Consider the following 27,664-nt stretch of genomic DNA (forward strand, 5'->3'; position numbering starts at 1 on the left):
AAATTAGGGGATAAATCACAGGTCAGAAGTAGAGCATTTCTTTTCTGGCAGAAGATCCCAGGTTTGGTTCTTGGCATCTCCAATTAAAAGGGTCTCAGAGTCGGGGGATATATCTGCCTGAGAGCCCCAGGAGCTCTACTGCTAGAATAAACAGCACTGGGCTACATAGAGAAATGTTCTGATTCAGTATAAGGCAGCATCATACATTCATTCCCGCTAGGTCTCTGTGGGTCACCTGAAGATTTGGCTTGCATCCATATTGGGAGGGACTTGCAAGTGGAAATCGGAGAGAAGTTAGTTTGATCCAGTTAACATTTTTAGGTAAAGTTACCTAATATGTGCTGCCCGAAACAAGGTGTGAACTAAAACAAAAGCAATCTTCAAATTTTGCAATTCTTTGAATTTTGCAATGCAGTTATCAAGTCAAGTAACACATACAAAAATGCACATACTGGAGTAAAGTGTACATAAAAATGCACAAATCAGTGAAAAAAAATGAATTCTGTTGGGGGAAACGGCTTTGCAAAAAATGTGTGAATTTGGCAAAACTGCATACAGATACATGCATATTAGATTGAATTCACTAAAATGGAGATGAAATTTCACAATTGCTAACTGATGTGGAAGTGTGGAGAACTGATAAAATTTGGAAAGTGAGAGAAACAAAAATTGACAGATTGGCTCATCCCTGCTTGCAAGCGCAAAACCACAGGAGCTGAGAACACCCGTGCTGAGAATCAGTGAGGGCCCAGGGCCCAGTGTGTGTCCCACTTCAGCCTGAAAAACCCAAGTCTAAATCAGTACACTATCTTGCCTCTGTCAGTCATGGCAACGTCCTTTGCAAATATGAGAAGAACAATTATCCTCTGCCAGAAGCTGTTATTTAATCAGATTCTGCTTTGTGGGAATTATCTCAGTTACAAGGGGATTTATCTTTATTGCCCTAACTGTGAACTGTCCTAGTGTTTTGAAAGGACTTCCTTCTAAATCAGGGATAGTTGATGTGCTTCCTGCCAGATGTGGACCTTCAACTCCCATCAGCCCCAGCCAACATAGCCAGTGGTCAGTGACGTTGGGAACAGTTGTCCAACAACATCTGGAAGACCCCCATAGCTTTTCCTCTTCGCTAGCAAGTCTTTTAGCCTCTTTCCCAAAGGGATGCTGCATCTGTTCCTTAGGATTTCATGGTACACTCAATTTGTTTTAATCAGGGTTGCAATTAATTAATGTTTAATTTGTTAATGATTATTTGATTAAACCCTTTTAATCAGCCAAATAGTGTCCCTAATTTAATCAGCCAGCAGGTTTTTCTATTAAAAAAATATTTTTAAGGCAAGTACTATCTTAAAAGAGCATTTCCCCTTTTCTTTCACATATTAGGGACCTTCTAAGATTATGCTTGCTATGACAATGTGGTGCACATTATCTAGAAACACGTACGCTTCCTACTTCAGAAATATGGTTTTTAACCCCTTAAGTAAATATATGGAAATATAATCAATAACCATAAACCAGCTGAAACTCATATGAGAAGGGGCATGGTTCAGTGGTAGAGCAAAAGGTCTTAGGCTCATTCCTAGGCATGCATCTCTAAGTAGGGCTGGGAGAGAACTCTGTCTGAAATGCTAGAGAATAACAACAACAACAACCATTTATTATTTATACCCTGTCCATCTGCCTGGGCTTCCCCAGCCACTTTGGGTCAGTACTGACCTAGATGGTCCAAAGAACTCTGTACAGTCATACCTTAGTTGTTGAATGCCTTGGTACTCATATGTTTCGGCTCCTGAATGATCAAAACTCAAAAGTGAGTGTTCCAGTTTCCAAACATTTTTTTGGAAGCCGAACGGACTTCCAGAACACATTCGAAAACCAAGGTATGGCTGTATATGATAGCTTCCTATGAACCTTAATTGATCATAAGACGCTTGATTAAGTTGGGTGTTGTTTCTTTATGCCACCCTCAGATTTGGAAAAGCAGTATAGAAATGATGTAGATAAATGCACAAAATAAAATTAGCCATTGAAGACCACTGCAACCAACTCTCAAAAAAGGCATTGGATAAGTACCTCCTTTGTATCGCAAGCAGCTCACAGTGCCAGCCCAACTGAACATCACTAATGATATAGGTTTCTGGGGGGGGGGGTGTATTTGTCTATGTGTTCTTGACATAATAATAGTTCATTAAAGGTAAAGGTAAAGGAACCCCTAACCATTAGGTCCAGTCACGGATGACCCTGGGGTTGCGGCGCTCATCTCGCTTTATTGGCCAAGGGAGCCGGTGTACAGCTTCCAGGTCATGTGGCCAGCATGACTAAGCCGATTCTGGCAAACCAGAGCAGCGCACGGAAACGCCATTTACCTTCCCGCCGGAGCGGTACCTATTTATCTACTTGCACTTTGATGTGCTTTCATTAGTGGTGGATTATGGGGCTATACTGTAACCAAAGAGGGATTCTCCACCCCACCCCACCCCACCCAACATTTGTGGTATGAAAAGTTACAGGACTGCAGCAGAAAGTTACACACTATGCACTGATTGGAAGTGAAGCAGTGTGACTGCCCCAAAACCCGAGCAGGCACAAATAGTATTGAATGCGGAGTTGTGTCTGACTTCGTTGATAGCATCGTGAATATGAATAGTTATGAATACACAATGCAAAAGACATTTGGAAGTGGCCAGAAGGAGACTTTCAGAATCACTCACCAACAGCCAGCTGAGGTAGGGTGCATCCGAGGCGTTCAGCAATGGGGAAGAGATCTTTCAGCTTCGACTGCTGTTTCCTCCCTTCCTCGCTCACAATCTTCTCCTTTAGCCACTGATAGCACTGGGGAAGCAGAAGACAACAAGATGTTAAAAGGAAGACAAACCTTAGAACCCTGCAGTTTAAATCATGCACTGCTCTGTTAGAGCCACTCTCTATGTCACAGCTGCCAAGGGTGCTGGCAACTCACTGTGCAAGCTGAGGCCATGGAGTAGCATTTCCCCATCAGCAACGGCAGGGGTGCAATGTGAGATGCGATAGCTTGAGCACATGCAGTGAACACTAAACATTATGGCAGAGGGATGGGAAACTGGGCTGCAGCTGCCTCTGGTATGACATATTGGCCAACTCAAGGAGTGCTTTCTCTAGGCAATACTTGTTTTCCAATGTTTTAGTGCTCTCTGGGTGAAAGAAGGAACTCAGTGAGTTTATGAATGCTACACTCTGGAGAGAAATGGGGGAGAAATGAGCTCCTGGCTCTCAATCGCAGAGCCAGCAAGCAAACAAAAACTCAGTTATCCTTTGGCCGCCAATCTCTAGTGCTGGACAAATCCATTTTCCTTAAACATGTGGAGCTTTGATGATTGCTTTCAAACATACCACAATGATTTCAGCGTGCTGCCATCCTTCAAAATGTCAAACAAGGTTGCTGTGAGGGGCATGGGGTAGTGGTGGTTTGGCAACAGTGACAGTAATAATAATAATAATAATAATAATAATTTATTATTTATACCCCGCCCATCTGGCTGGGCCTCCCCAGCCACTCTGGGCGGCTTCCATAAAAACCAAAAATACAGTAAAATATCACACGTTAAAAACTTCCCTGAACAGGGCTGCCTTAAGATGTCTCCTGAATGTCAGGTAGTTGTTTATCGCTTTGACATCTGCTGGAAGGGCGTTCCACAGGGCGGGCGCCACTACCGAGAAGGCCCTCTGCCTGGTTCCCTGTAGCTTTGCTTCTCGCAATGAGGGAACCGCCAGAAGGCCCTCGGCGCTGGACCTCAGCGTCCGGGCAGAATGATGGGGGTGGAGACGCTCCTTCAGGTATACTGGACCGAGGCCGTTTAGGGCTTTAAAGGTCAGCACCAACACTTTGAATTGTGCTCGGAAACGTACTGGGAGCCAATGCAGGTCTTTCAAGACTGGTGTTATATGGTCTCGGCGGCCGCTCCCAGTCACCAGTCTAGCTGCCGCATTCTGGATTAGTTGTAGTTTCCGACTCACCTTCAAAGGTAGCCCCACGTAGAGTGCATTGCAGTAGTCCAAGCGGGAGATAACCAGAACATGCACCACTCTGGCGAGACAGTCCGCAGGCAGATAGGGTCTCAGCCTACGTACCAGATGGAGCTGGTAAACAGCTGCCCTGGACACAGATTTGACCTGTGCCTCCATGGACAACTGTGAGTCCAAAATGACTCCCAGGCTGCGCACCTGGTCCTTCAGGGGCACAGTTACCCCATTCAGGACCAGGGAATCCTCCACACCTGCCCGCCTCCTGTCCCCCAAAAACAGTACTTCTGTCTTGTCAGGATTCAACCTCAATCTGTTAGCCGCCATCCATCCTCCAACCGCCTCCAGACACTCACACAGGACCTTCACCGCCTTCACTGGTTCTGATTTAAAAGAGAGGTAGAGCTGGGTGTCATCCGCATACTGATGAACACCCAGCCCAAACCTCCTGATGATCTCTCCCAGCGGCCGCATGTAGATGTTGAAAAGCATGGGGGAGAGGACAGAACCCTGAGGCACCCCACAAGTGAGAGCCCAGGGGTCTGAACACTCATCCCCCACCACCACTTTCTGAACACGGCCCAGGAGGAAGGAGCGGAACCACTGTATAACAGTGCCCCCAGCTCCCAGCCCCTCAAGACGGTCCAGAAGGATGCTATGGTCGATGGTATCAAACGCCGCTGAGAGATCCAGCAGAACTAGGAAACAGCTCTCACCTTTGTCCCTAGCCCACCGGAGATCATCAACCAGTGCGACCAAGGCAGTTTCAGTCCCATGATGAGGCCTGAATCCCGACTGGAAGGGATCCAAATGGTCCGCTTCTTCCAGGCGTGCCTGGAGTTGTTCGGCAACCGCTCGTATGTCACAGATAAGAGGCTATACTAAACAGGCTGCAACAGCAGCCAGTCAATGTGTCCAGGCAATTCATGTCAATATGCCCTTGTTAAGTTTCCTTTAAAAAGGCTTAGAAGCAATTCTGGATACAATTTGTGGCTGACATGCCAGCTTGATTTAATCAATAACGCCAGGAACGAAAACACTGATCTAAGTGTTTCAGAGCAGACTAAAGGCTGTGGAGGGACATCTGTTGGTCTTCAGTATATATACCGAGGCTGGGAAACCTTTTTCAGCCTGAGAGATGCATTCATTCCCTTGTGGGCAACCATTGGGGGCCATGGGCAAGTGGTGGATGGTGTCAGAGGCAAAAATGTGTAGCAGCACACAGCTGGCCATCCAGTCTGGTGCAAAGATGCATAGCCACGGAAAAGTTTAAACTGTCTCTAGGTCTCCTCCACCTCTTGCGTAGTGAAAGCCTATCATGTATTCTTATCTAGCCCCACACAAATGAATCTTACTAATCAGTGTTATGTACTGAGTTGAATAGGATCCAAAATGCAGCAGTCTGATTGGTCCCAGAACAATGCAGCAGTATGATTGGTCTGCAGGAGCCACCCAATCCAGCTCCAGATGGAAGTGAATCTACAACCTGATTGGGCTACAGGAGAATTCCGGAATTAGCCAATCACGTGCAGCCCATTGTGCAAATAATGTATATAAAGCAGATACTTTGAGGGGACTTTCATTCCTCCTCACCACAATGAGCTGAATAAAGAGGATGAAATCCACTCTCGACTCTGAGTATATTTCAATCAGGGAAGCAAGAAGAGATAACATGGAAACATGTATGTAACAGGCAACTTGGATGTTCTCCAAGAATACTTAATGAAATCAGAATCTCTATCCACTTTATGAATAAAATCAAAATGGCAAGCAATGGGATAGGCTTGTATTTCATACTAGTCATACTCGGCCTAGACCTCAGCAACAATGTTCTCATTAATGCTGAAATCTTGATTGTCAAGGGAATTATTATTATTGTTGCTATTTATTAAATTTGTATACCGCCCTTTACTTGTAGATCTCAGGGGAAATTCTTTCCGTCATTCAAACATGTGCTTCTTCACACTTTTCACCTACCATCTTGAGCTCAGAAAAGATGTTTCTCTAGAGCACGGGGGGAAATATATTGTGATCGTACAAGTGGTTAGCATGGGGAAAATACCTTCAAAGAAGCCCTTGAGCTTTCGGGAATTCCATTGGCGTATTTCCCTGAGACAATCCCACAGGCGAGAGGGGACCACGTCATTGCTCCAACTCCTGCAGAACAACCAATCAGACAAGAGATAGCACTGAGATACAGTGGTACCCTGGGTTACATACGCTTCAGGTTACATATGCTTCAAGTTACAGACTCCGCTAACCCAGAAATAGTACCTCAGGTGAAGAACTTTGCTTCAGGATGAGAACAGCAATTGTGCTCTGGCAGTGTGGCAGCAGCAGGAGGCCCCATTAGCTAAAGTGGTGCTTCAGGTTAAGAACCGTTTCAGGTTAAGAACGGACCTCCAGAATGAATTAAGTACTTAACCCGAGGTACCACTGTAATGTTAACATGATCCTGTAGACACCTCTCTCTCTCTCTCTCTCTCTCTCTCTCTCTCTCTCTCTCACACACACACACACACACACACACAAAAGTGTGTTACGGATTACATAAGCATAAAAAAGCAAACATATAAAGTGGTGCCTCACAAGACGAAATTAATTCGTTCCGCGAGTTTTTTCGCCTAGCGAATTTTTCGTCTTGCGAAGCACGGTGTCGGAAAAGTTTTGGAAAAGCTTCAAAAATCACCAAAAACCTCAAAAAAGGCTACCACACCGCGTTCTATGAGTTGCTCCTCGAAGTCAAGTCACAACTGTATTGACGGTGTTAAGAAAAAGGAAACAAACTTGCAAAAAACGCAAGACGTTTTTGTCTTGCGAAGCAAGCCCATGGGGAAATTCGTCTTGCGAAGCAGCTCAAAAACCGCAAAACCCTTTCGTCTAGCAAGTTTTTCGTCTTGCGAGGACTTCCACTTCCTTGCGGGGCACCACTGTACCACAAATGACCAAAGTACCTTTGCTATGAGGAAAAACTACATCATTTGTCCTTTACAGTTTAGAAAAACAGAAGGCTGAGCTTCCAGGGGCTGGAGGGCCGGAGGCAACATGATAGAGTTTTATAAAATTACAGATGGTGTAGAGAAAGAGAGATGTTTTCCTCCCTCCTTCATAATAATAGAAATTGGGAGCATTCAGTGGAACCATTGCTTAGTGGGCAGAACCACAGCAGATTCCTGACAGTGGGACCAGTGCTGTTTTACTGGGAGACGGAGGGAGAGGGATGAAGGCCGTATTTGCGGGTTCCCCAGCAAAGCTGATTCAGTATTCCCACAGCAGCTTCTGCACAGCTTCTACCGCTTGGTAAGCGACAGCGACTCCATCTCTGGGCAAGCTGCCCCTGAGTGAAACTGATTGGCAGGAGGTTCAGGAGAGGCAGAAACAAGCAATTCTTCCCGCAAAGCATAATTAAAACATGAAATTCATCGGCACGGGACATTGCGATAGATGCAAACTCAGACGGCTTTCGGAGGGTGGGTCTGCTGGCGGCTGTCAATCATGAAGACTGAATCATAAAGATTGAATGATTCACTGCCTCTCTTGAAAGGCAGTGAATATTAGTTGCTGGGAAGCAACAATGGAAGACAACTATTTTTTATTTTTTTTAGTGATTTAAACAATTTCTATATTGCTGGACTTGTGAGTGGTGTACAAGAAATACAATACAGAAAAGGGAAACATTTTAAACTATAAAATCAGACTCCAAGTTAAAATGCTTGCTGGAATAATAATAAAGTCTTCAGTAGGGGCTAGAAGCTGCACAGGAGGTGCTGGGAGGTGCTGTCTGACCTTAGCTGGAAGATTGTTCCATAAAATTGGACCCACAACAATAATACATGGCTTCTGGAGCATCTGAGATGCGCATCTGAGCCATGGGGGACTGCTAACATTGAAGACTTCAATAACTGGGCAGGGATATTAGGGATTAGGTGGTCCTTGAGGTACCCTGGGCCCAAGTTATTAAGTGCCTTGTAAATTAATACCAGTGCCTATTGCCCTCATGCTCTGCTCATGAGTTTCCTAGATACATCTCATTGGAACTGGCATAGTGGAGGGGGAATGTGGGAGAGTGCATCTCCAGGACCTTTTTCCAGAGTGACAGCCATGTTTCCAAAAATGCATAGATTGGTGTAAGGTGTGCCATTAATAACGAATACATTTGCATGGATAAAGCCACACAAAAATGCATTATTTCAAGAAAAATTGCTTGCAAAAAAGTGCACATGAGTCAAAACTGCCCCAGCTTATGCCAAGCTAGCAGTTTGAAAGCACACCAATGCAAGTAGATAAATAGGTACTGCTGCAGCAGTAAGGTAAACAGCATTTCAGCTCTGGCTTCCATCATGGTGTTCCATTGCGCCAGAAGCAGTTTAGTCATGCTGGCCACATGACCCAGAAAGCTGTCTGTGGACAGACGTTGGCTCCCTCTGTCTGAAAGTGAGATGAGTGCCACAACCCCATTGTCACCTTTGACCAGACTTAACTGTCCAGGGGTCCTTTATCTTTTTACCTTGTTGTTGTTTTGTTTAGTCGTTTAGTTGTGTCCGACTCTTCGTGACCCCATGGACCAGAGCACGCCAGGCACTTCTGTCTTCCACTGCCTCCCGCAGTTTGGTCAAACTCATGCTGGTAGCTTCGAGAACACTATCCAACCATCTCATCCTCTGTTGTCCCCTTCTTCTTGTGCCCTCCATCTTCCCCAACATCAGGGTCTTTTCCAGGGAGTCTTCTTTTCTCATGAGGTGGCCAAAGTATTGGAGCCTCAGCTTCACGATCTGTCCTTCCAGTGAGCACTCAGGGCTGATTTCCTTCAGAATGGAGAGGTTTGATCTTCTTGCAGTCCATGGGACTCTCAAGAGTCTCCTCCAGCACCATAATTCAATAGCATCAATTCTTCGGCAATCAGCCTTCTTTATGGTCCAGCTCTCACTTCCATACATCATTACTGGGAAAACCATAGCTTTTACTATACAGACCTTTGTTGACAAGGTGATGTCTCTACTTTTTAAGATGCTGTCTAGGTTTGTCATTGTTTTTCTCCCAAGAAGCAGGCGTCTTTTAATTTTGTGGCTGCTGTCACCATCTGCAGTGATCATGGAGCTCAAGAAAGTAAAATCTCTCACTTCCCCTTCTATTTGCCAGGAGGTGATGGGACCAGTGGCCATAATCTTCGGTTTTTTTGATGTTGAGCTTCAGACCATATTTTGCGCTCTCTTCTTTCACCCTCAATAGAAGGTTCTTTAATTCCTCCTCACTTTCTGCCATCAAGGTTGTGTCATCTGCATATCTGAGGTTGTTGATATTTCTTCCGGCAATCTTAATTCCGGCTAGGGATTCATCCAGCCCATTCTTTCGCATGATGAATTCTGCATATAAGCTACCTACTTGGAAGTAAATTCTGCTATTTTCAAAGAGGCTTTCTCCCTAGTAAGTGTTCTTAGGATTGCAGCCCATGGCACTTTTTGGTGTGGTAAAGGAACATACTAAAACATTGTAGTTAAGCATTCTGCTTCTTTAGCCTGACACCATGCACCACTATGGACCTGCTATATAGGGTTTTGATGACACTATATTTATTATAATAATAAATCAGAGAGGAAAGCCATTGAAGAAGCCTGGCAGACATGCTGTCACTTACCTCTTTGCACAGGGATAATTGCTGCTGGCAAGAGACTAATTGCACCTCTGATAATTATTGAACAGCAGGGGCTATGAAATATTTTCCGAGCAGACACCCTTTGCATAGAAATGATTTGTTCCTCATTCCCTCGCGAATATTAACAATACAGCCTTTCTGACATTACCTATCTTGTGATACAATTCCGGCAACTGAACCTCTACTTTCTCTCTTTGGAAAAGGTGGTATTCTGCTTGTTCGCACACGGGTGGAATCATATTAAACTGCCTCGCTACAGAATAGGCTTCCTGTGGAGAGTCAGCAAAAAAAGAATAGCACATTAGCGGAGAGTTCTCCTGGGAGAAATGACAGAGCATTAATCAAATCAACTCTTTCCAAGGCAGTACACAATACAGATGTTTTATTAGTGTTGCAATGTTTAATACATTTGAACAAATTGATTAAAAGAACATCATATTAACAGGAAGCCCTATTTTTTTTTTAAAAAAAAATACAACTACAGTCGTACCTTGGTTCTTGAACGCCTCGCCAGTCGAATGTTTTGGCTCCCGAACGCTCAAACCCGGAAGTGAGGTTTAAGAATGATTTTTGTAAGCAGAACGTCCGACGTGGCTTCCACAGCTTCTGATTGAGTGCAGGAAGCTCCTGCAGCCAATCGGAAGCCGCGCCTTGGTTTTCAAACGTTTTTGGAAGTCGAATAGACTTTCGGAACAGATTCCATTTGAGAACCAAGGTATGAATGGCGGGGAACATCTTCTGTCCTGCTTATGACAAGGCATCACTTAAAAGCACCTGCCTGTACCATGAACACATGCAGCCTGCTTTTCTTCTCTTGAATTATTTTTCTTATATGCATGTCTATGTGGATTTCATCAAATCTTTCGAGATTTCTATCCATCCCCCAACCCACCAATGATCACACTACCTACCACAGCAAAAGGGGTGTGGACTGTCGAATTTTGGATTGCTTCCAAGTAGGTGGCTCCTAGAGCTGCTGCTACCACAACTTACTCTGATTAATTAATTAATTAATATACTGCTTAGTGCCAAAATAGACTTCTAAGTGGTTTAGAAAACAGAGGAACCAGGAACACAAAAACACTGCTAATGAATGCTTTCCCGCTGTAAGGTGGTTTTCAGATTGCCTTTTGTACCGTTAGGGGCATTGCACTTTTACTGTGCGCCCATGCTGGTATGTTCCCTGAGTCCCTGTAAATAACTAAATTAATAATAATGATAATGATGATGATGATAATAATAATAATAATAATAATAATAATAATAATAATAATAATAATAAATGTCCCAACGAGCACAGCACAGCTGCTGAGAGTGGGAAAGGCTAATTTCCACTTTACTTGGGCAGTATTCTGTCTGTCTGTCTATCTGTCTAAAGTGATGCTTAAAAATAATAACCGAATATTGAATTAGTGCTAAGTGCTTATGCATTTATGTCCTTATAGATTCAAGCTCAATTGCCCATTGCTGAACACAAAACATTTTTTAAAAAAACCCCTCACAAAGTTTTTAACATTTGGACTGGAAGTGCAGATTGGAAGCACTTATCTAGAGAAAAATGCACTAAAATGACAGTGAGTAGGAAGGCAGTGGGGAGTCCATTTGTTTTTAAAAAATCATTTTAAAATGTGTAATGGAGCTATTGCTGAACTTTAAAAAAGTATATAGATGGACCCGTGCTTAAGAGACTTTAGCATAAATAAAACTTAAGTGATAACAGGAGTGAAAAAGCAATAGCAAAGGTGTGCTGAGTGGGCAGTTGGTTTTGGCAATAGGGTTACTGTCTTAATATTTAACTGCACACATCAAAACTCCAACCTTTTAAATAATAATAATAATAATAATAATAATAATAATAATAATAATAATGAAGAGAAGCTATGGGAGTCTCTACCAGCTATGTTCTTCTCTTCTTCTAAAAAAGCTAGACTTTTTGGAGCCTGGGAAAAGACTGAAGAATCGGAAGAAAAATACAGGAAGGCAATGATTGGACGATGGCACTGTGCGGATGCCCCGTAAAAAATGAGGGAGCAGACCATGGCAATTCCACACATCACACCTGGCGCTGTTTCAATGCTTGCAGCTCTAATAACGCCGGATCCTCTCGCAAAGCTACCTTACCATTATTTCCATGGCACTCCATCGGGAAGTTCCCCAGTACATGGCCATGCCTTGGTTTATCACGTGAGTCATCGCCCGGACAATTTCTAAATTGGAAAGAGAGAGAGAGAACAGAAACATATCATATGCAATTGCAAGCAAGGTGGTTAGCAGACATATGCATTTGGGACCAAGGGTCTCTGTGTGTGTGAGATGCAACAAGGTCGTACACTTAGCAATCCTCCCTAAAAATAAAGTTGGCCTTTTCTTATTTCTCTTTCCATATGTCGGCCTGCAACTTATGCTAACAAAGGTTGGAGTCCAGCTTTCAATCCTGCATTTATAAGTTTGCCTCTTTTATGCGTTGCGAATCAAAAGTAACCGTGGAAGAAAAGGCTCCCCCCTTTACGTATTCAGGTGGTATGAATGTTCTTACAGTTTACGCAATAGTGTACAGTAACACCCCACCTTATGCACATTTAACTTGTGCGCATTCAGCTTTATGAGCATGACAAAATAATATTTTTAAAAATATCAAAAGAGGTGGGGTTCTGGGAAAATGACCGTGGCAAACCCTTCCACCACTGAGCCCACTGGATTTTGACTATACTGTCATACCACATGTTACGTTTGCTTCATGATACGTTTTTTCAAGTTGCATCCTGTGGCGACCCGGAAGTACCGGAAAGGGTTACTTCCAGGTTTCGCTGCTTGCGCATGCGCAGAAGTGATAAATCACACTTTGCACAAGTGCCAAATTGTGCCGCACACCTGCGCAGATACGCCGCTTCAGGTTGCGGGCTTTTCATGTTGCGAATGGGCCTCCAGAACGGATCCCGTTCGCAACCAGAGGTACTACTGCACATGATTTTGACTTTAGGTATGATCCCCAGACGCAGGTGGCACTGTGGGTTAAACCACAGAGCCTAGGGCTTGCCGATCAGAAGGTTGGCGGTTTGAATCCCCGCGACGGGGTGAGCTCCTGTTGCTCGGTCCCTGCTCCTGCCAACCTAGCAGTTCGAAAGCACATCAAAGTGCAAGTAGATAAATAGGTCCCGCTCCGGCGGGAAGGTAAACGGTGTTTCCGTGCGCTGCTCTGGTTCGCCAGATGCAGCTTAGTCATGCTGGCCACACGACCCGGAAGCTGTACGCCGGCTCCCTCGGCCAATAAAGTGAGGTGAGTGCCGCAACCCCGGAGTCGGCCACGACTGGACCTAATGGTCAGGGGTCCCTTTACCTTTACCTTATGATCCCCAGAACATATCCCTCACAGAATTTGCAGACGTACTATGAGAATATGCAACCATATACATGTCTGACCACCTGCATGTTGCTGAGGCAACTAGAGTCAAAATACGGATAAAGAAAGCATATTGAAACAGCTTTGGTAGATCTCAGTGTGTGTATGCCCAACCTAGGTGTTGAGCCTATTTGCTGCTGCCTCCATCACCCGATAGTCTCTGGCTGGTCATCTGGGTATTCTGGACTTTGGACCCCTAGCTGTACCATCTTCATGAAATATTCACATATCCCATGATAGCCCTATGGCATGGTCACGATAAATAAACTCACTGCAATCCACCAGGTTGTGGGTTAATATCGAGTAGATTCAGTCAGCACACCTCACAAATGTCTAAGAATCATCTGTCTCCAGGTGTTCTGGTGTCTACACTGTCCCTGGATTGTGGAAACTGATTGGCTGCTGGGCAACTTTGAGCCCCACATCACATCTCTGGGGCTGATTGCAGATGCAAAATATTATCCTTACTTTCACACAGACAAACCCTGGAAAATCATTACCAGGAATATGGAAGGTTGCCAAAGGCTATTATTACAAATTGTATTTGCTGTTATTTTGTGAGAGGCTAGTGTAATTTATGTACAACTGAGGAGAATCAACGCATGATTTTGTGAGTTTCCTACTAAGCAAAAAAACACACCTGTCCACAAAGAGAAAAGTTTAAAACTTAAACAACACAAGAGGGCAGCATTGTAGAAAGAGATACACGGGAATACTAACTTTTGGGTTTTTTTTTGCTTTTAAACTTCATTGGATTAATTTCTCAAGTGGAAATCAGCTCATTGATCCAAGGGCAAGATGTGCAAGGCTTGCACAGTTGTGCTTTTGTACAAAGCCCTGTATTTGGGCCCAGGGCATGGTCTAAAGTGGCAACCTTGCTAAAGCTAATGCATGTCACCCAAGCAGAACATTGTCACCATGTGGATACGCTTGTCCTCCATGAATTTGTCTCATCTTCTTTTAAAACCACCCAACTTAGTGGCCATCACTGCCCCCTGAGGGGGCAAGTTCTATCATTTAACTATGCGCTACATGAAGAACAACTTCCTTTTTATAGAAAGGAAGCCTACAATGGAAACATAAATAAATTTCAGTGGGTCGATTCCTACAGCCATTTTGGGATGATGGCTGTTCCGCTGATGAGGAAATTGGTGCACTCACAAAGACTCTGACATGGCTTGTGCCTGTGCAGGATGCTGCAAGGCGCGAAGAGTCTCCTTCTTTGGAGGTCTTTAAGCAGAGGCTTGACAACCATATGTCAGGAGTGCTCTGATGGTGTTTCCTGCTTGGCAGGGGGTTGGACTCGATGGCCCTTGTGGTCTCTTCCAACTCTATGATTCTATGATTCTATGAAATCATCCTCTCTCTGCCTTTTCTGTGTGTAACTGCAAACAGAGCAACGGGAACACTGGGAGTGGTGCGTCAAAAACTGATCTAGACTTCATGCAGCACATAGCACCACTAAGGAAACAACTGCCTCACCCTGTCTAGCATGACTAGAATTCAGAAAAGACCAAACTTTCATCCATAGTCAACATGAATTAAGGTAGTGAGGACAACTGAACCATCCACCGGGTCTCTGCATACTTCTCCTTCTCTAGCTTGAACTGTAGATCTTGCACTGAGCTAGGAGTTAGGCTTGTTGTTGTTGTTTAGTTGTGTCCGACTCTTCGTGACCCCATGGACCAGAGCACGCCAGGCACTCCTGTCTTCCACTGCCTCTCACAGTTTGGTCAAACTCCTGCTGGTAGCTTCGAGAACACTATCCAACCATCTTGTCCTCTGTCCTCCCCTTCTCCTTGTGCCCTCCATCTTTCCCAACATCAGGGTCTTTTCCAGGGAGTCTTCTCTTCTCATGAGGTGGCCAAAGTATTGGAGCCTCAGCTTCAGTATCTGTTCTTCCAGTGAGCACTCAGGGCTGATTTCCTTAAGAATGGATAGGTTTGATCTTCTTGCAGTCCATGGGACTCTCAAGAGTCTCCTGCAGCACCATAATTCAAAAGCGTCAATTCTTCGGCGATCAGCCTTCTTGATGGTCCAGCTCTCACTTCCATGCATCACTACTGCGAGTTAGGCTAGATGACTGTTAAGGTCAGCTCTATAAATCTTTGAGGCCGTTGTCTTCTTCTCCCTTAGGGCTGGCCATGTTTGGTTGTGGCTCTCCGTGGTGTCCAGCAGACCTCTCTCCAATGACCTGCTGCCTAGTCCTTTTTACTGGAGATGCCAGAGATCAAACATGGATGCAAAGAACAAGCTCCATCATTGTGTGACAGTTTGAAAACAACCACATTGTTTTGTCTTCTAGCCTGCGATGCATACATTGGATTAATAAAGTGCTGCTGCTGCTGCCCTTCCCATAGCCCAGTATATATTCCATCTAACCCTCTGAGCTTTCTGAAACCACTGCAAGATCAGAAAAGCCAAGCCAACTAGTGACCAGAAAACATTATACGTGTTTTTTCTTTAATGAAATGTGTAAACTGTGCCAGTTTCTATGGGCCTCGCTTAGTCATCCATCTATTGAGTTGACAGCGCAGGGGATGATTACATTAGAACTTCTTAACGCCTCCAGGAATTTTTCACTGTAGAGTTTATTATCTCCCATGCCCCAGCCATTTATTTTTATTCAAGGCATTGTTGCTTTTTGGAAGTTAACTCTTTTATGTTCCATTTTTTTATGTTCCATTATTTTAATGTTGTATTTTATTTTTGTTTTTAAGTTGTAATCACTCATCTTGTTTTTATTATTGCTTGTAAGCCGCTCTGAGCCCGGCCTTGGCTGGGGAGGGCGGGGTATAAATAAAAAAATATTATTATTATTATTATTATTATTATTATTATTATTATTATTATTATATCTTGCTGCACAATCTTTGCTTGAATGAGGAAAACTGTATCAATCAACACAGAGTTGCCAACCTTTGGTCTTAGGGGAGGGAAACTACAACTATAATCCAGAATGCGGCAGCTAGACTGGTGACTGGGAGTGGCCACCAAGACCACATAACACCAGTCTTGAAAGACCTACACTGGCTCCCCAGTAAGTTTCCGGACACAATTCAAAGTGTTGGTGCTGACCTTTAAAGCCCTAAACGGTCTCGGTCCAGTATACCTGAAGGAGCGTCTCCACCCCCATCATTCTGCCCGAACGCTGAGGTCCAGCGCTAAGGGCTTTATGGCAGTTCCCTCATTGTGAGAAGCCAAGCTACGGGGAACCAGGCAGAGGGCCTTCTTGGTAGTGGCACCCGCCCTGTGAAACATCCTCCCACCAGATGTCAAAGAGAAAAACAACTACCAGACTTTTAGAAGACACCTGAAGGCAGCCCTGTTTTGGGAAGCTTTTAACGTTTAATAGACTATTGTATTTTAATATTCTGTTGGAAGCCACCCAGAGTGGCTGGGGAAACCAGCCCAGAGTGGCCGGGGAAATAAATCATAAATCATAATCATAATCATCATAATAATAATAATAATAATAATAATAATAATAATAATAATAATAATTACTATTATTATTAAAGCTGAACATACTCTCTTTGAGAGTGTTACTTCCATGACCTTCAAAGAGTAACAGGACCTGTCAGTCATGGATCTCCCCACATTGCATCTCATGGGTACCTCCAACGTTTCAAGATAAAGCCATCATAATATGAACCCATTTCGCAGTAATTAGGCAGCAAAGGTGTGAAACAGTATTAACTAGGTTTTCTTTCATAGAACCATAGAATTGCAGAGTTGGAAAGGGTTCAAAGAGTCTGCTAGATGCAACCTCTGTTGAAAAACCTTCACTGAAGGAGAGTCCATGATGTTCTTTTATCATTCTCGGTCCTCTTCAAGCTCATCTTTCTGAGAGGAAGGCCTTAACTTTCAAACCAGGGACTGCAATTGCTGTGGGTACTACAAAATTCCCATTCCAGAGAAGAAAAATTGGCAATGCTCAGAACCACCCCTGCAACTCCTCCCCCAACCCAGGCAAAACACCTACCGTCAAAAGAAATAACACATATACAACAGAAGCAGGAAATACTCAAATACTGTAGACAACACATCACAACCTCCATATCGCTGAGCCTTTCATTCAGCTGGAGAAACCATTGGAACCGGCAGTCCTGCAGTTTCTAGTCTCTTGCCATTGCTATCATATCTCGTTTCAGACCAATTCCGATGCTGCTGATTTTTAACGAATAAATCATAATAGTAAATGCAGCTTCCAGTAGCCAAAGGTGTTGCTGCACTGTGGCTCGTTGGGATGAAATATCACACTCAGTCTTAATTGCAAAGCATCCGTTTAGAAAAACAAAACACATAACAAGCCAAAAGATGGCTTCATCTCTCAGGGCCAGAACATCAGAACTCGTGTGTGTGTGTGTGTGTGTGTGTGTGTGTGCGCACACGAATGAACAGTTCAGAGTGACATAGAGTGCACCGTTGCCATGGAAACTCCACACATGGTAGGGATGCCAACAAATTACCTCTGCCTTCCTTATTAGCAAGATCCTATGCACAGTTCTTTGGAACTAATTCCTACAAACTACACTGGAAGTTACACCAGTGGATATAGGATTTCAGCCTTATTCTCTACACTTCTGATACAGGAAGAAAGCAATGCCTCTGATTACTGCGTGCCCAGAAAGGAGTAATGAGAAAGATATTCACAAAAGAGGAGGACGGAAACAGAGTATTTTGAAATGTTCAGAGTTCCTGCCCCCCTCAGTATTGTTGCACGTCCCTCTAATCTCTGAGCAGTGCAAGATTCCAGGGGTCCCAGGTACTTACCCAGGGTTCCTGTTTCCACAGAGACTGGGATGTCTTTATGATATATAGTTTATTTCCACATATGCACAACGTGAGCCTAAAATGGAGGGGTCCACAGCATTAACACCTCCAAAAGGGTCTTGTTTCTCCCATTTCCGCAGCCTTGGATTCAAACAGAAATCAGACAGTGCTCTCCAATGCTGCTCTGACTCTCTCTCCAGTTTGCTGCTTTATTTGTAGGCCACATCACTGCCAAACTCTGCTCTAAAACTCTAAAGAACTTTGTCCTTCTAACTAACCACAAGCTGGGAGGGACCCCAGCCATTTGCCATCTCACACAGAGCCCCTTTCCTTTGCTTCCCTTAATGGCCCATCACCCAGGCTATTGCCAAAACATGAAGCTAGACTGGCTTATATTTTAACATTTGATGGATCCAGTGGTTAGAAGGGTCTTGCACAGAAGGTATAGAAAGCTCCCCCCCCAGCCCCAAACTCATAACAATTAGAGTGTTATTCTCCTCGGCATCTTTAATGACATTTGTGACATTTGTTGTTGTTTAGTTGTTTAGTCGTGTCCGACTCTTCGTGACCCCATGGACCAGAGCATGCCAGGCACTCCTGTCTTCAACTGCCTCCTGCAGTTTGGTCAAACTCATGCTGGTAGCTTTGAGAACACTATCCAACCATCTCGTCCTCTGCCGTCCCCTTCTCCGTGTGCCCTCCATCTTTCCCAGTATCAGGGTCTTTTCCAGGGAGCCTTCTCTTCTCATGAGGTGGCCAAAGTATTGGAGCCTCAGCTTCAGGATCTGTCCTTCGAGTGAGCACTCAGGGCTGATTTCCTTCAGAATGGAGAGGTTTGATCTTCTTGCAGTCCATGGGACTCTCAAGAGTCTCCTCCAGCGCCATAATTCAAAAGCATCAATTCTTCGGCAATCAGCCTTCTTTATGGTCTAGCTAGCTCTCACTTCCATACATCACTACTGGAGAAAACCATAGCTTTTACTATATGGACCTTTGTTGGCAAAGTGATGTCTCTGCTTTTTAAGATACTGTCTAGGTGACATGTAAAATAGATAATAGAATAGAATTTTGGCGATGCAGGAATCTTTTGCCCAACACGGGGCTCAAACCCGTGACCCTTAGATTTAAGAGTCTCCTGCTCTACCAACTGAGCCATCTCAGGTCCTCGACTACTGTTGTAAATGGGCTAAAATAGCTCAGCCTCCTCCCCGTCCACTCTGTCAATTACGGTTCCATGGATATTAAACTAGCACAGACGCTCCCTCTCTCTTGCCAGCAAATCATAGCAACCCTCCTTTCTGTGTGACACTCAAATCACATGAGCAGCCGCGCAGCGAGAGTATTTCCAAAAGACAGCGGTGCAAGGGATGTAATTATCACAAACACCATGTGGAGCTCTTTGTTTTCTCTTGTCTATCTGCCGCGTGCGCACGCACATGTGTGTGTGTGCAGCCTCCCACGAACTGCTTAATTCCCTGTCAGTCTAGAATGTGAACAATGAAGTGCGGTCTCCATTATTCTTCCTTCACCCAGAGATTGACTTATTTCGCTGCCGCCGCCACCAATTCGCGTATTAACCCCTCAGATATGCCCATAGGGGGGATGTCATGAGGCAGCAGCAGGAGATGGTGAGAGGGTGGAACAAGTGATGCTTGGCAATAAATAAAGCCTGAAGAAGGAAGAGTAGGATTGAGAAGGATCAAAAGCTTGAAGGCAAACCTCCTTCCTCTTCCACTACCCCTTAAGATTGTTGCTGTTCCTGAAGCAGAGTGTGCAGAAGATAGACTGGGATCCACAGGTAGATTGTCATATGCCCTCTTTTCTCAGGAAACACCCTCTTTTTCATGGGTAGAGTCATCATAGCGTTTCATAGTTAAACGTAGAAGTCGACAAATGTATCCTCTTTTTTTTTTTTTGCTCTTCAAAATATGGCAACCCTAAATAAATCCCTCTTTCAACAAACTTTATAAAATAATTGTCCCAGCTTTTTCGAGCATCTCCTGTGCAGGTTGTAAGCTTCCCACTTTGAACTGTGAGCACCTGTTTTTCTTAAGAGAAATGTACCACATCAAGGGACTGAGGCAGCATAACTTAAAGGGCCATAAACATCCTGTGATTCTACACACACTAAGAGCGGAGGAAATCCTGTGTGGCAAAAAGGTGGGTTTTTGCAGCTTTGGCAGGCGGATTGGAGAAAGGTAGCCTTTATCTCCCTTCTAAAAATTGTTTTTAAAAATGCAATCACTTTCACTATTTTTAGATATGTATCTGATATAGATAGATAGATAGAGATATAGATATATAGGTATAGTATAATATAATATATAGTATTATAAATCACTTAGTGATGCCTCGTGGGAAGAAATTCATAAACGACATAAATAACAGCAGCAGCAATAAATAGATCTCTGCGTGATTTGCAATAGATCAGCATGGGTTTCTGACTCCACATCATGGAGCATCAGATAGCAAAAATTAAAAAGCTTTTTCAACCCTTCCAAATTCAGTTGCTGAAAAAGGATGCTGGGGAGCGGAGGGGGAGCAGGAACATTTGGCTCCCAGGCCTGATCTTCCCCATTCCTGTTTTACAGCAATACGTACATCTTGTCCAGGGATGTCTCAACCTGACTTGGCCCAAGCCCAGTTCCCTCCATGAATTGGCCTGATTTGGTTCTGAATCTAGCACACAGTTTTACTGCTGACGCCCTGACAAAATGCTGCAAATTTAGCATGGTTCATCATTGCTAACGCTGCGAAAGCTTTGTGAAAGTTCAACATTAAAAGGCTTCTCTCTGGCATTCCGCTATTTGCTCAAAAGGTTCTTTTGCACTTTGTCAAAAGCAGCAAGAAAAGAAGTGCCGTGTTGACTTGTGGAACAGCCATGAAGGCTGCTGGGAAAGGTCAAGATCATCCACTAAAGAGCTGAGTCGCTGACAGCAAGCAGCAAAGACAGTGCAAGTTCTGCTGCTGCCATACATTGTACAGCTTGTCCAACGGTAGGAGCAGCTTACTAGGTGAACCGTGAAGAGTTGACTGTAGGAAAGAAATGTCCCTAAGGCTAAAGCTGCAATCCTACACCTAGTTACCTGGGATGAAGCTCCATGTGACTTAATGAGATTTACTTCTGGGTCAACATGTATAGGGTTGCACCGACAGTCTCTCTTTGAATTATTCTCACCTTCTGGGTTGCACAGATGGCTGTCAGAGGTGTTGCCATTCTGCTGGCAATATTTCAAATTGTCTTCAGTGCCTCAAGTGGAAGCACTTAGTGGAAGCATAAATACTTGTCACTATAACCAAGAGGGGGAGCTGCAAAAATGTGTAGACGGAGCTGACAAACCTCCCTCCTCCATCATCTGCTCTCTGATGTGTAGTTATCCCTGCTGAGGATTAATGGGATGAGTCACGAAAGGGCTTTTACTGCTTGCGTGTCAGTGCGACGAAGAGGCTGGGCAATTGCCTGTACATCTGCAGAAGCAAACAGGTAGGGAAGCTTCGAAAAGGTGCTGCAGCCCTGTGGCTTGTGGCAGAAGGTGAGGAGGGTGATGCTGCCTGAGCGGTCACTATAGATTCTGTATCAGGGTGTCACCGGACTAAATAAATCTTGCAGCACAACCCCTTGCACACTTGTCTAATTAGAAGTTTAGCCCCAGTGAGTTCAGTAGGACTTACTCTCTGGTAAGTGTGTATAACAGGCATGGGGAACCTTTTTCAGTCTGGGGGGCATATTACCTTCTGGCTGAATTTCAGGGGGCCGCTGAGTGGGGAAATAACAACAACAACAACAACAATGTTCAGTTGTGGGTGAACATATCAGATGACACAGCGATTCTTCAAACAGCTCTTGTTTATTCACAGGCCAGAACCGAACTGAACTGAAGGGTTCAGCCAGCCTGCTTATATAGAGCTCCACTAGAACGTAACAGTAACCATTTTCTGTAACTATCCAACCACTGAACGTCACTTTTGATCCCTTATTTGCATATGTGGACCTGAACTGTCTACAGTATCCCCCTGCTGGCCCAGGGTGAGAACTTCAGTACATAACAAATAAAGCAATAAAACATCAGACAAACTTCTCTAAACATGGTTGCCTTCAGATGTCTTCTAAAAGTCAGATAGTTGTTTATTTCCTTGACATCTGATGGGAAGGCATTCCACAGGGTGGGTGCCACTACCAGGAAGGCCCTGTGCCTGGTTCCCTGTAACCTCACTTCTCACAGTGAGGGAACCGCCAGAAGGCCCTTGGAGTTGGACCTCAGTTCCCAGGCTGAACGGGGTATGTATGTATGTATGTATGTATGTATGAATGAATGAATAAATAAATAATACTGGGCTGAAGTCATTTATAGTATGGCTTCAGTTACAGCAGCACAAGCTGTGCCTTTCACCAGTGGCGCTAATGCGTAATACTTTTCCTCAAAAGCAGGACACAGGAAGCCCCCATTCCCTTGCTTTCCCTTGTATAACTGGTGAGCTGTTGCACCAGCCGTCCTAGTTTTTATGCTCCAAAACAGCCCTTAGCTTATGGCTGTAGAAGGGAGATAAAAGCTACCTTTCTCCAATCCGCCTGCCAAAGCTGCAAAAACCCACCTTTTTGCCACACAGGATTTCCTCCGCTCTTAGTGTGTGTAGAATCGCAGGATGTTCATGGCCCTTTAAGTTATGCTGCCTCAATCCCTTGATGTGGTACATTTCTCTTAAGAAAAACAGGTGCTCACAGTTCAAAGTGGGAAGCTTACAACCTGGACGGGAGATGCTCGAAAAAGCGCGAAGCAGATGGCACAGAACATCCAGGGTCAAAATAGACAAAGCAGAATGCTAACAGCTGAGAGGGGTATTGGTACAGATGCACATGGCCATCAGAAACTAGCACTCATCAAAAAAGGGAATTGCAAGAAGGCAGCCTGGTAACAAGAGTCGGGGCAAACTCCATGCTTCTTGTTTCAATAGCTAACAAGAGTCGGGGCAAACTCCATGCTTCTTGTTTCAATAGACTTAGCCAACTATGTGAATGTCAACCCCCCCCTCTCTCTCTCACACACAACTTAATGTTATATGTACCATGATTGCAATCCTGTACAAGGTTAGGTGTCTCAAATCCCATTGACTTCAATTATCTTCATAGTTAGTAGGCTACTGGGCTTTAAGAGGTTTTATCTATGTGCAAGATTGCAGGCCTGTTTTTTATCTTTCTATATATTATAACTGACTGAGCAAAAGGTTATGTCTCCCTCCAAGATACAAGACATGTTATGCTCCGTGACCTCATCAACTGCTGGCAAATTTGCACTAGACTTCGTCTCCAGTGAAAACTCTCAACCCTACAACCGTAGGGCATTGTCAGCAAGCATCACATCAAAGCAGCCTTTCAGAAATTGATATTGGCGTTTGTTCCAATTTACACTAAAGGGCTGCATCGTTTTGCTCTGCAACCTCTTACAAATTCATCTACGCAGAGATTAATCTACATGTAGGAAATTGTGCCTGATCTGTGCATTTGGGGGAAAACAAAAGCCCATGTCACAGATTATGTGTTTGGAATAAGGAGTTCTCCAGCTGAGCCTGGGCTCAGGAGAGGTAAACTGACTGAAGTCCTTTATCCTGGCTGAGATGGAGATACTCTGGTGTAAGTCCTCTATCCCAGCTCAGCCAGTTCAGCTGGGACTCAGCCGAGGCTGGGGTAAATCCCTTAAAAGTGGTGTTTTTAGGGTGTGGCAGAGGGAGACTTGCTCCGATTTCACACTCCATTCAGTCTGGTCATGAGATCTAGCAAACCAGCAGAAACTACATTGGCAAAAAGCTTTATTTTAAAGGCTTATTTTCCCTCACAGCTGAGCAACGGTTAAGATACATCAAAATGATTTACTCCCGTGTAAACAACACTGGCTTTCTATAGTTTGGATTGTGACCACAATCTCTGTAACGTTTTATTTCCATGGTTGGCGACTGAGGCTGAAAAGAAATTGCGAAAACACATACAAACCCCTGCAGCCAACTTTAATTTGCTTGACTATGTCAGGAAAAAGAAATATTTACATACATGGAGTGGATGGCATCAAAGTTGCTTTGGGGATATTAATAATCTGGCCCTAGGGTTATAGACACAGTTAACACATTCTTCCGCAGAGCTGAGTCCACACACAACTTTCTCAAGAGTGGAAATGTGAAAGACTCCAAGAGATTAAGACTGAGATGTTTTTCAAGTAATTTCCCTCACCTGAATACTTGAGGAGAGCCATTTTCCTGTTGGTATAAGCTCCTGAACTGGGGCCAGTCAAGCAAAATCTTTTATTAAATCTCTCACTAACCTTCCATTGGGGTATTATTGTCTGGTCGATTTGCAAAGACGACATCCACATACTCAAGCTGCAGCCTCTGGAGAGAGCCTTTTAATCCTAGAAGTAAAATAAGGAAGCATTAGAAAGAGAGAGAGAGAAAAAGAGAGAAGACGATGTGTGGAACCCAACACAAAGAATCTGATGACTCAAAAATATCACGGGCCTGAACCATCTTTAAATCTGCTCCAGAGATCAGTGACGTTATGCTATTAAAAACAACCAAAGCATGAGTTTATGCAGAATTCATGGCCCTCCACATTTTTTAATTTTTTGAAAATCATAATTACATTGAAACTTGGATTGGAGTCGACAAGCATTTAACCACAGTATCCTTCTGCGCTTGTCAAACTGTAGCCTCGGGGGACAAAGCTGATAGTGCAGATTTTGTTTCACAGTACGCCTAATCAAAATCGTGTCAGAGTGAATTATTTTGCATACTCCGCCTCTCCCTGCAAGACTGCACTGGTATTGTTCCATGGAATTAAGCCCTGCCACTCAGCGAACCACTAGGATTTAAAATCTGGAGGTGAATCTGGCACTCTAATATACAGTCATGATTTCCAACCTGGTACAATGCTGCCGAAGGCAGATTGCAAACAGGTATCCCTGCAGCAGGGATGAGCAAACGCCTGTGAATCTTGATTTCTTTCAGTTTTCCAAATCTTAAGTTCAGTTCTTCTTCATTTCTTCGTCAGTTTGTGATTATTATTATTTTAAGTGAAAAAGGTCCTCCAGCAAATTCACCAGCATTTTAGCACGAAATTCTCCCAGTATGTACATTTTTGTATGCAATTTTACCTAACATGCATGTTTTGGAAGCATGCATTTCCCCCAATGCAATGCATGCATGCTATTTTTACTTACCGTATTTTTCTGTGTATAACACGCCCCTGTGTATAAGACGCTCCCTATTTTGGGGGACTACAATTTAAGAAAATGGGGGGCAGAGATGGCCCAGAGTTGTTGAGCTTTGGGGGGAGGGGTTCCCTGAGCTTTTTTTTGGGGGGGGCAGAATGCCAATGATCACTCAACTGACTCACAAACGCTGAGAATCGCACTCATCAACAAAGCAAACAAGCGTCTGCCTGCTCGCCGCCAGCAGCCAGCAATCACCCACCCAATTGTCGAAGCAGAAGCCAATCAAAAAGAGCCCTTGCCGCAGACTCCACCCACCCACCAAATTGCCTCAGCGACAGCCAATCCTAAGCAGCCCTAGCCGCAGACACCAAGCACCCACCCAATCACCAGTGACAAGCTGCTGCTCACGGCTGAAACAAATCGCCCGTCCCCACTCTGCACTATCCATGTATAAGACGAACCCTGATTTTTAACATTCTTTTTGAGTAAAAAAACCCTCCTCATCTTCGACACGGAAAAGTATGCATTTTAATGCACAGTTTGCCTTAATATACAGTGGTGCCTTGCAAGACGAAAAGAATCCGTTCTGTGATTCTCTTCGTCTAGCGGTTTTTTCGTCTTGCGAAGTAAGCCCATTGACGGATTAGCGGATTAGCGCTATTAGCGGCTATTAGCGGCTTTTAGCACTATTAGCTGCTTTTAGCGGCTTATCTGCTGATCGGATCAGCTGATAAGCGGCTTAGCAGCTTAGAAAAAGGGGGGGGGGAACAGCAGGAACTTGCAATACATTGTCGTCTTGCGAAGCAAGCCCATAGGAAATTCGTTTTGCGAAGCACCTCCAAAACGGAAAACTCTTTCGTCTAGTGAGTTTTCCGTCTTGTGAGGCATTCATCTTGCGGGACACCACTGTATGTATTTTTGTACACATTACTGGCAAAGAGGTTGTTCCATCCGGACAAGTATTTTGGCTTGCCAGATGGAACAATCTCCCCTTCTCCTCCCCCATCCAATGTTCTGGGGTTTGTCTCCAAGCCATCGGGGGTTGCATGGGGTGGGGGGGGAGTCCCATTGCCCTTACGCAGGGCTTCCACAGGCAGGACTCACTTAGCTGCATCCTGCCCTAAGCGCATATCTGGTCTTAAACATGGACTCATTACATCTTAAGCCACTATTTCCTAGCTTCAGCTCTTTACTTGCAAGCAGCTAAAGAGCAATGCAGGAATAGCAACATCATTGGGTTGTTGCCAACTATTCAGATTCACTGAACTTAATGGACATGATTCACTCAGACCCTCCAAGTGTCCCTATTTTCGAGGGACAGTCCCGGATTTACAGAAACCATCCCGGTTTCTGATTTGATCCCAGAATGTCCTGCTTTTCCTTAGGATGTCCCTATTTTCATCGGAGAAATGTTGGAGGGTATGTTAAGTCCACTCCTTTCAGTAGGTCTACTCTGAGTATACCTGAGCTGGGTAGAGCCCAAGGCTATTGCAATATTATGCCAAATGCAGTGCTTTTTTTCTAAATAAATGTTTAGGGGTACTCTCATTTTCCTACTCATATTCAAATACTGCTCCTCAATGAGGCCAAACTTAGATTCACAAAATGTTTAGGGGTATGCGTACCCCTGCTCCCCCCCCCAAAAAAAAGCACTGGCCAAATGTATCGGAAGCACTTTACCATAGTAACACATTATCACATGCACACCAAGTATTTTTTATTCATACGATATACCTTCAATAATGTGTTTTCTTGAGAGTCCTCTTTCTGTTTCAGCTCTGCAAGGAGAAAAGGCATACATTTTCATGTGAGCATTGTTGTTGCATACCCTTTGACTTACAAATGGGATTCTGCTGCGTCAAGAATAGTCTCATAGGACCTTTCACTAATAGCTAATACCTTACTGGTTAAAGCAAACAACTGGTCATATTGAACAGCTATCCCAAAACAATTATCACACATTGCTATATCCTATATATATATATATATATATATATATATATATATATATATATATGTTAACCTTGGCTCCAGCACTAGATGAATAATTCTACATGAACGCTTTTACAATTCACAGTCCGGAGCCGGTCTTTCATAGTTACCTATCTGTATCGCTGCATAGTTTGCCAGGGCAGAGAATTCGAATAGACCAGCCCAGTTGCAATGTGGATTCTCTCAGGGCTGATAGGTTAAAATTCTTAAACAGAGCAGGCTCCCTAAATTAGGGTTGCTGTGTGCAGGGGTGGAGGAAGGGGTGTGTGGTGGGGGCGGACCATCCCAGGTGTCTTTGCTGAGGGGGAGGGGTGACATTTGGCATTCGTGGGTGGGCGGCGCTCCGAATGTCCGCCATCGGCAGCTCGCTCTGCCCCCGGCTGCAGGGTGCACACGCCGCTCTGTGCACCTGAGCGGCTATCCTGCGCCTGGGAGGGCACCCTCTGTGCCCCACCCCCCTTGGGAGCGTGCCCACCCTGGGCAGTGCGGGCATACACTCCACCGCTGGCCGTGTGTCCTCCTTTCCCCGGACATGTCCTCTTTTTCAGGTGTAAAATTTGGTACAAATTCCATTTATAATTTGCTTTGAATGGCCATCATAGCATTCTCTTATTTTGCTCTTCAAAATATGGCAACCCTACCTAAACG

At 44.3% G+C, this 27,664-nt stretch overlaps 1 protein-coding gene across 2 annotated transcripts in view; it reads right to left on the reverse strand.

Annotated features, from left to right (window-relative positions):
• KCNAB1 (potassium voltage-gated channel subfamily A regulatory beta subunit 1) overlaps positions 1-27,664 on the reverse strand; it is a 225,662-nt gene that overhangs the window by 4,480 nt on the left and 193,518 nt on the right. For both annotated transcript variants that reach the window (XM_082224490.1, XM_082224491.1), the window contains exons 7-12: positions 26,759-26,802; positions 24,137-24,223; positions 11,771-11,856; positions 9,798-9,918; positions 6,059-6,153; positions 2,709-2,829 (exon numbers count right to left, since the gene is read on the reverse strand). In XM_082224490.1, the coding sequence (XP_082080616.1) occupies positions 2,709-2,829; positions 6,059-6,153; positions 9,798-9,918; positions 11,771-11,856; positions 24,137-24,223; positions 26,759-26,802 (554 nt within the window). The remainder of the gene's footprint in view (positions 1-2,708; positions 2,830-6,058; positions 6,154-9,797; positions 9,919-11,770; positions 11,857-24,136; positions 24,224-26,758; positions 26,803-27,664) is intronic.

Source organism: Podarcis vaucheri (genome assembly GCF_965113315.1).
Source record: "Podarcis vaucheri genome assembly, chromosome: 5".
NCBI classification, from domain to species: domain Eukaryota; kingdom Metazoa; phylum Chordata; class Lepidosauria; order Squamata; family Lacertidae; genus Podarcis; species Podarcis vaucheri.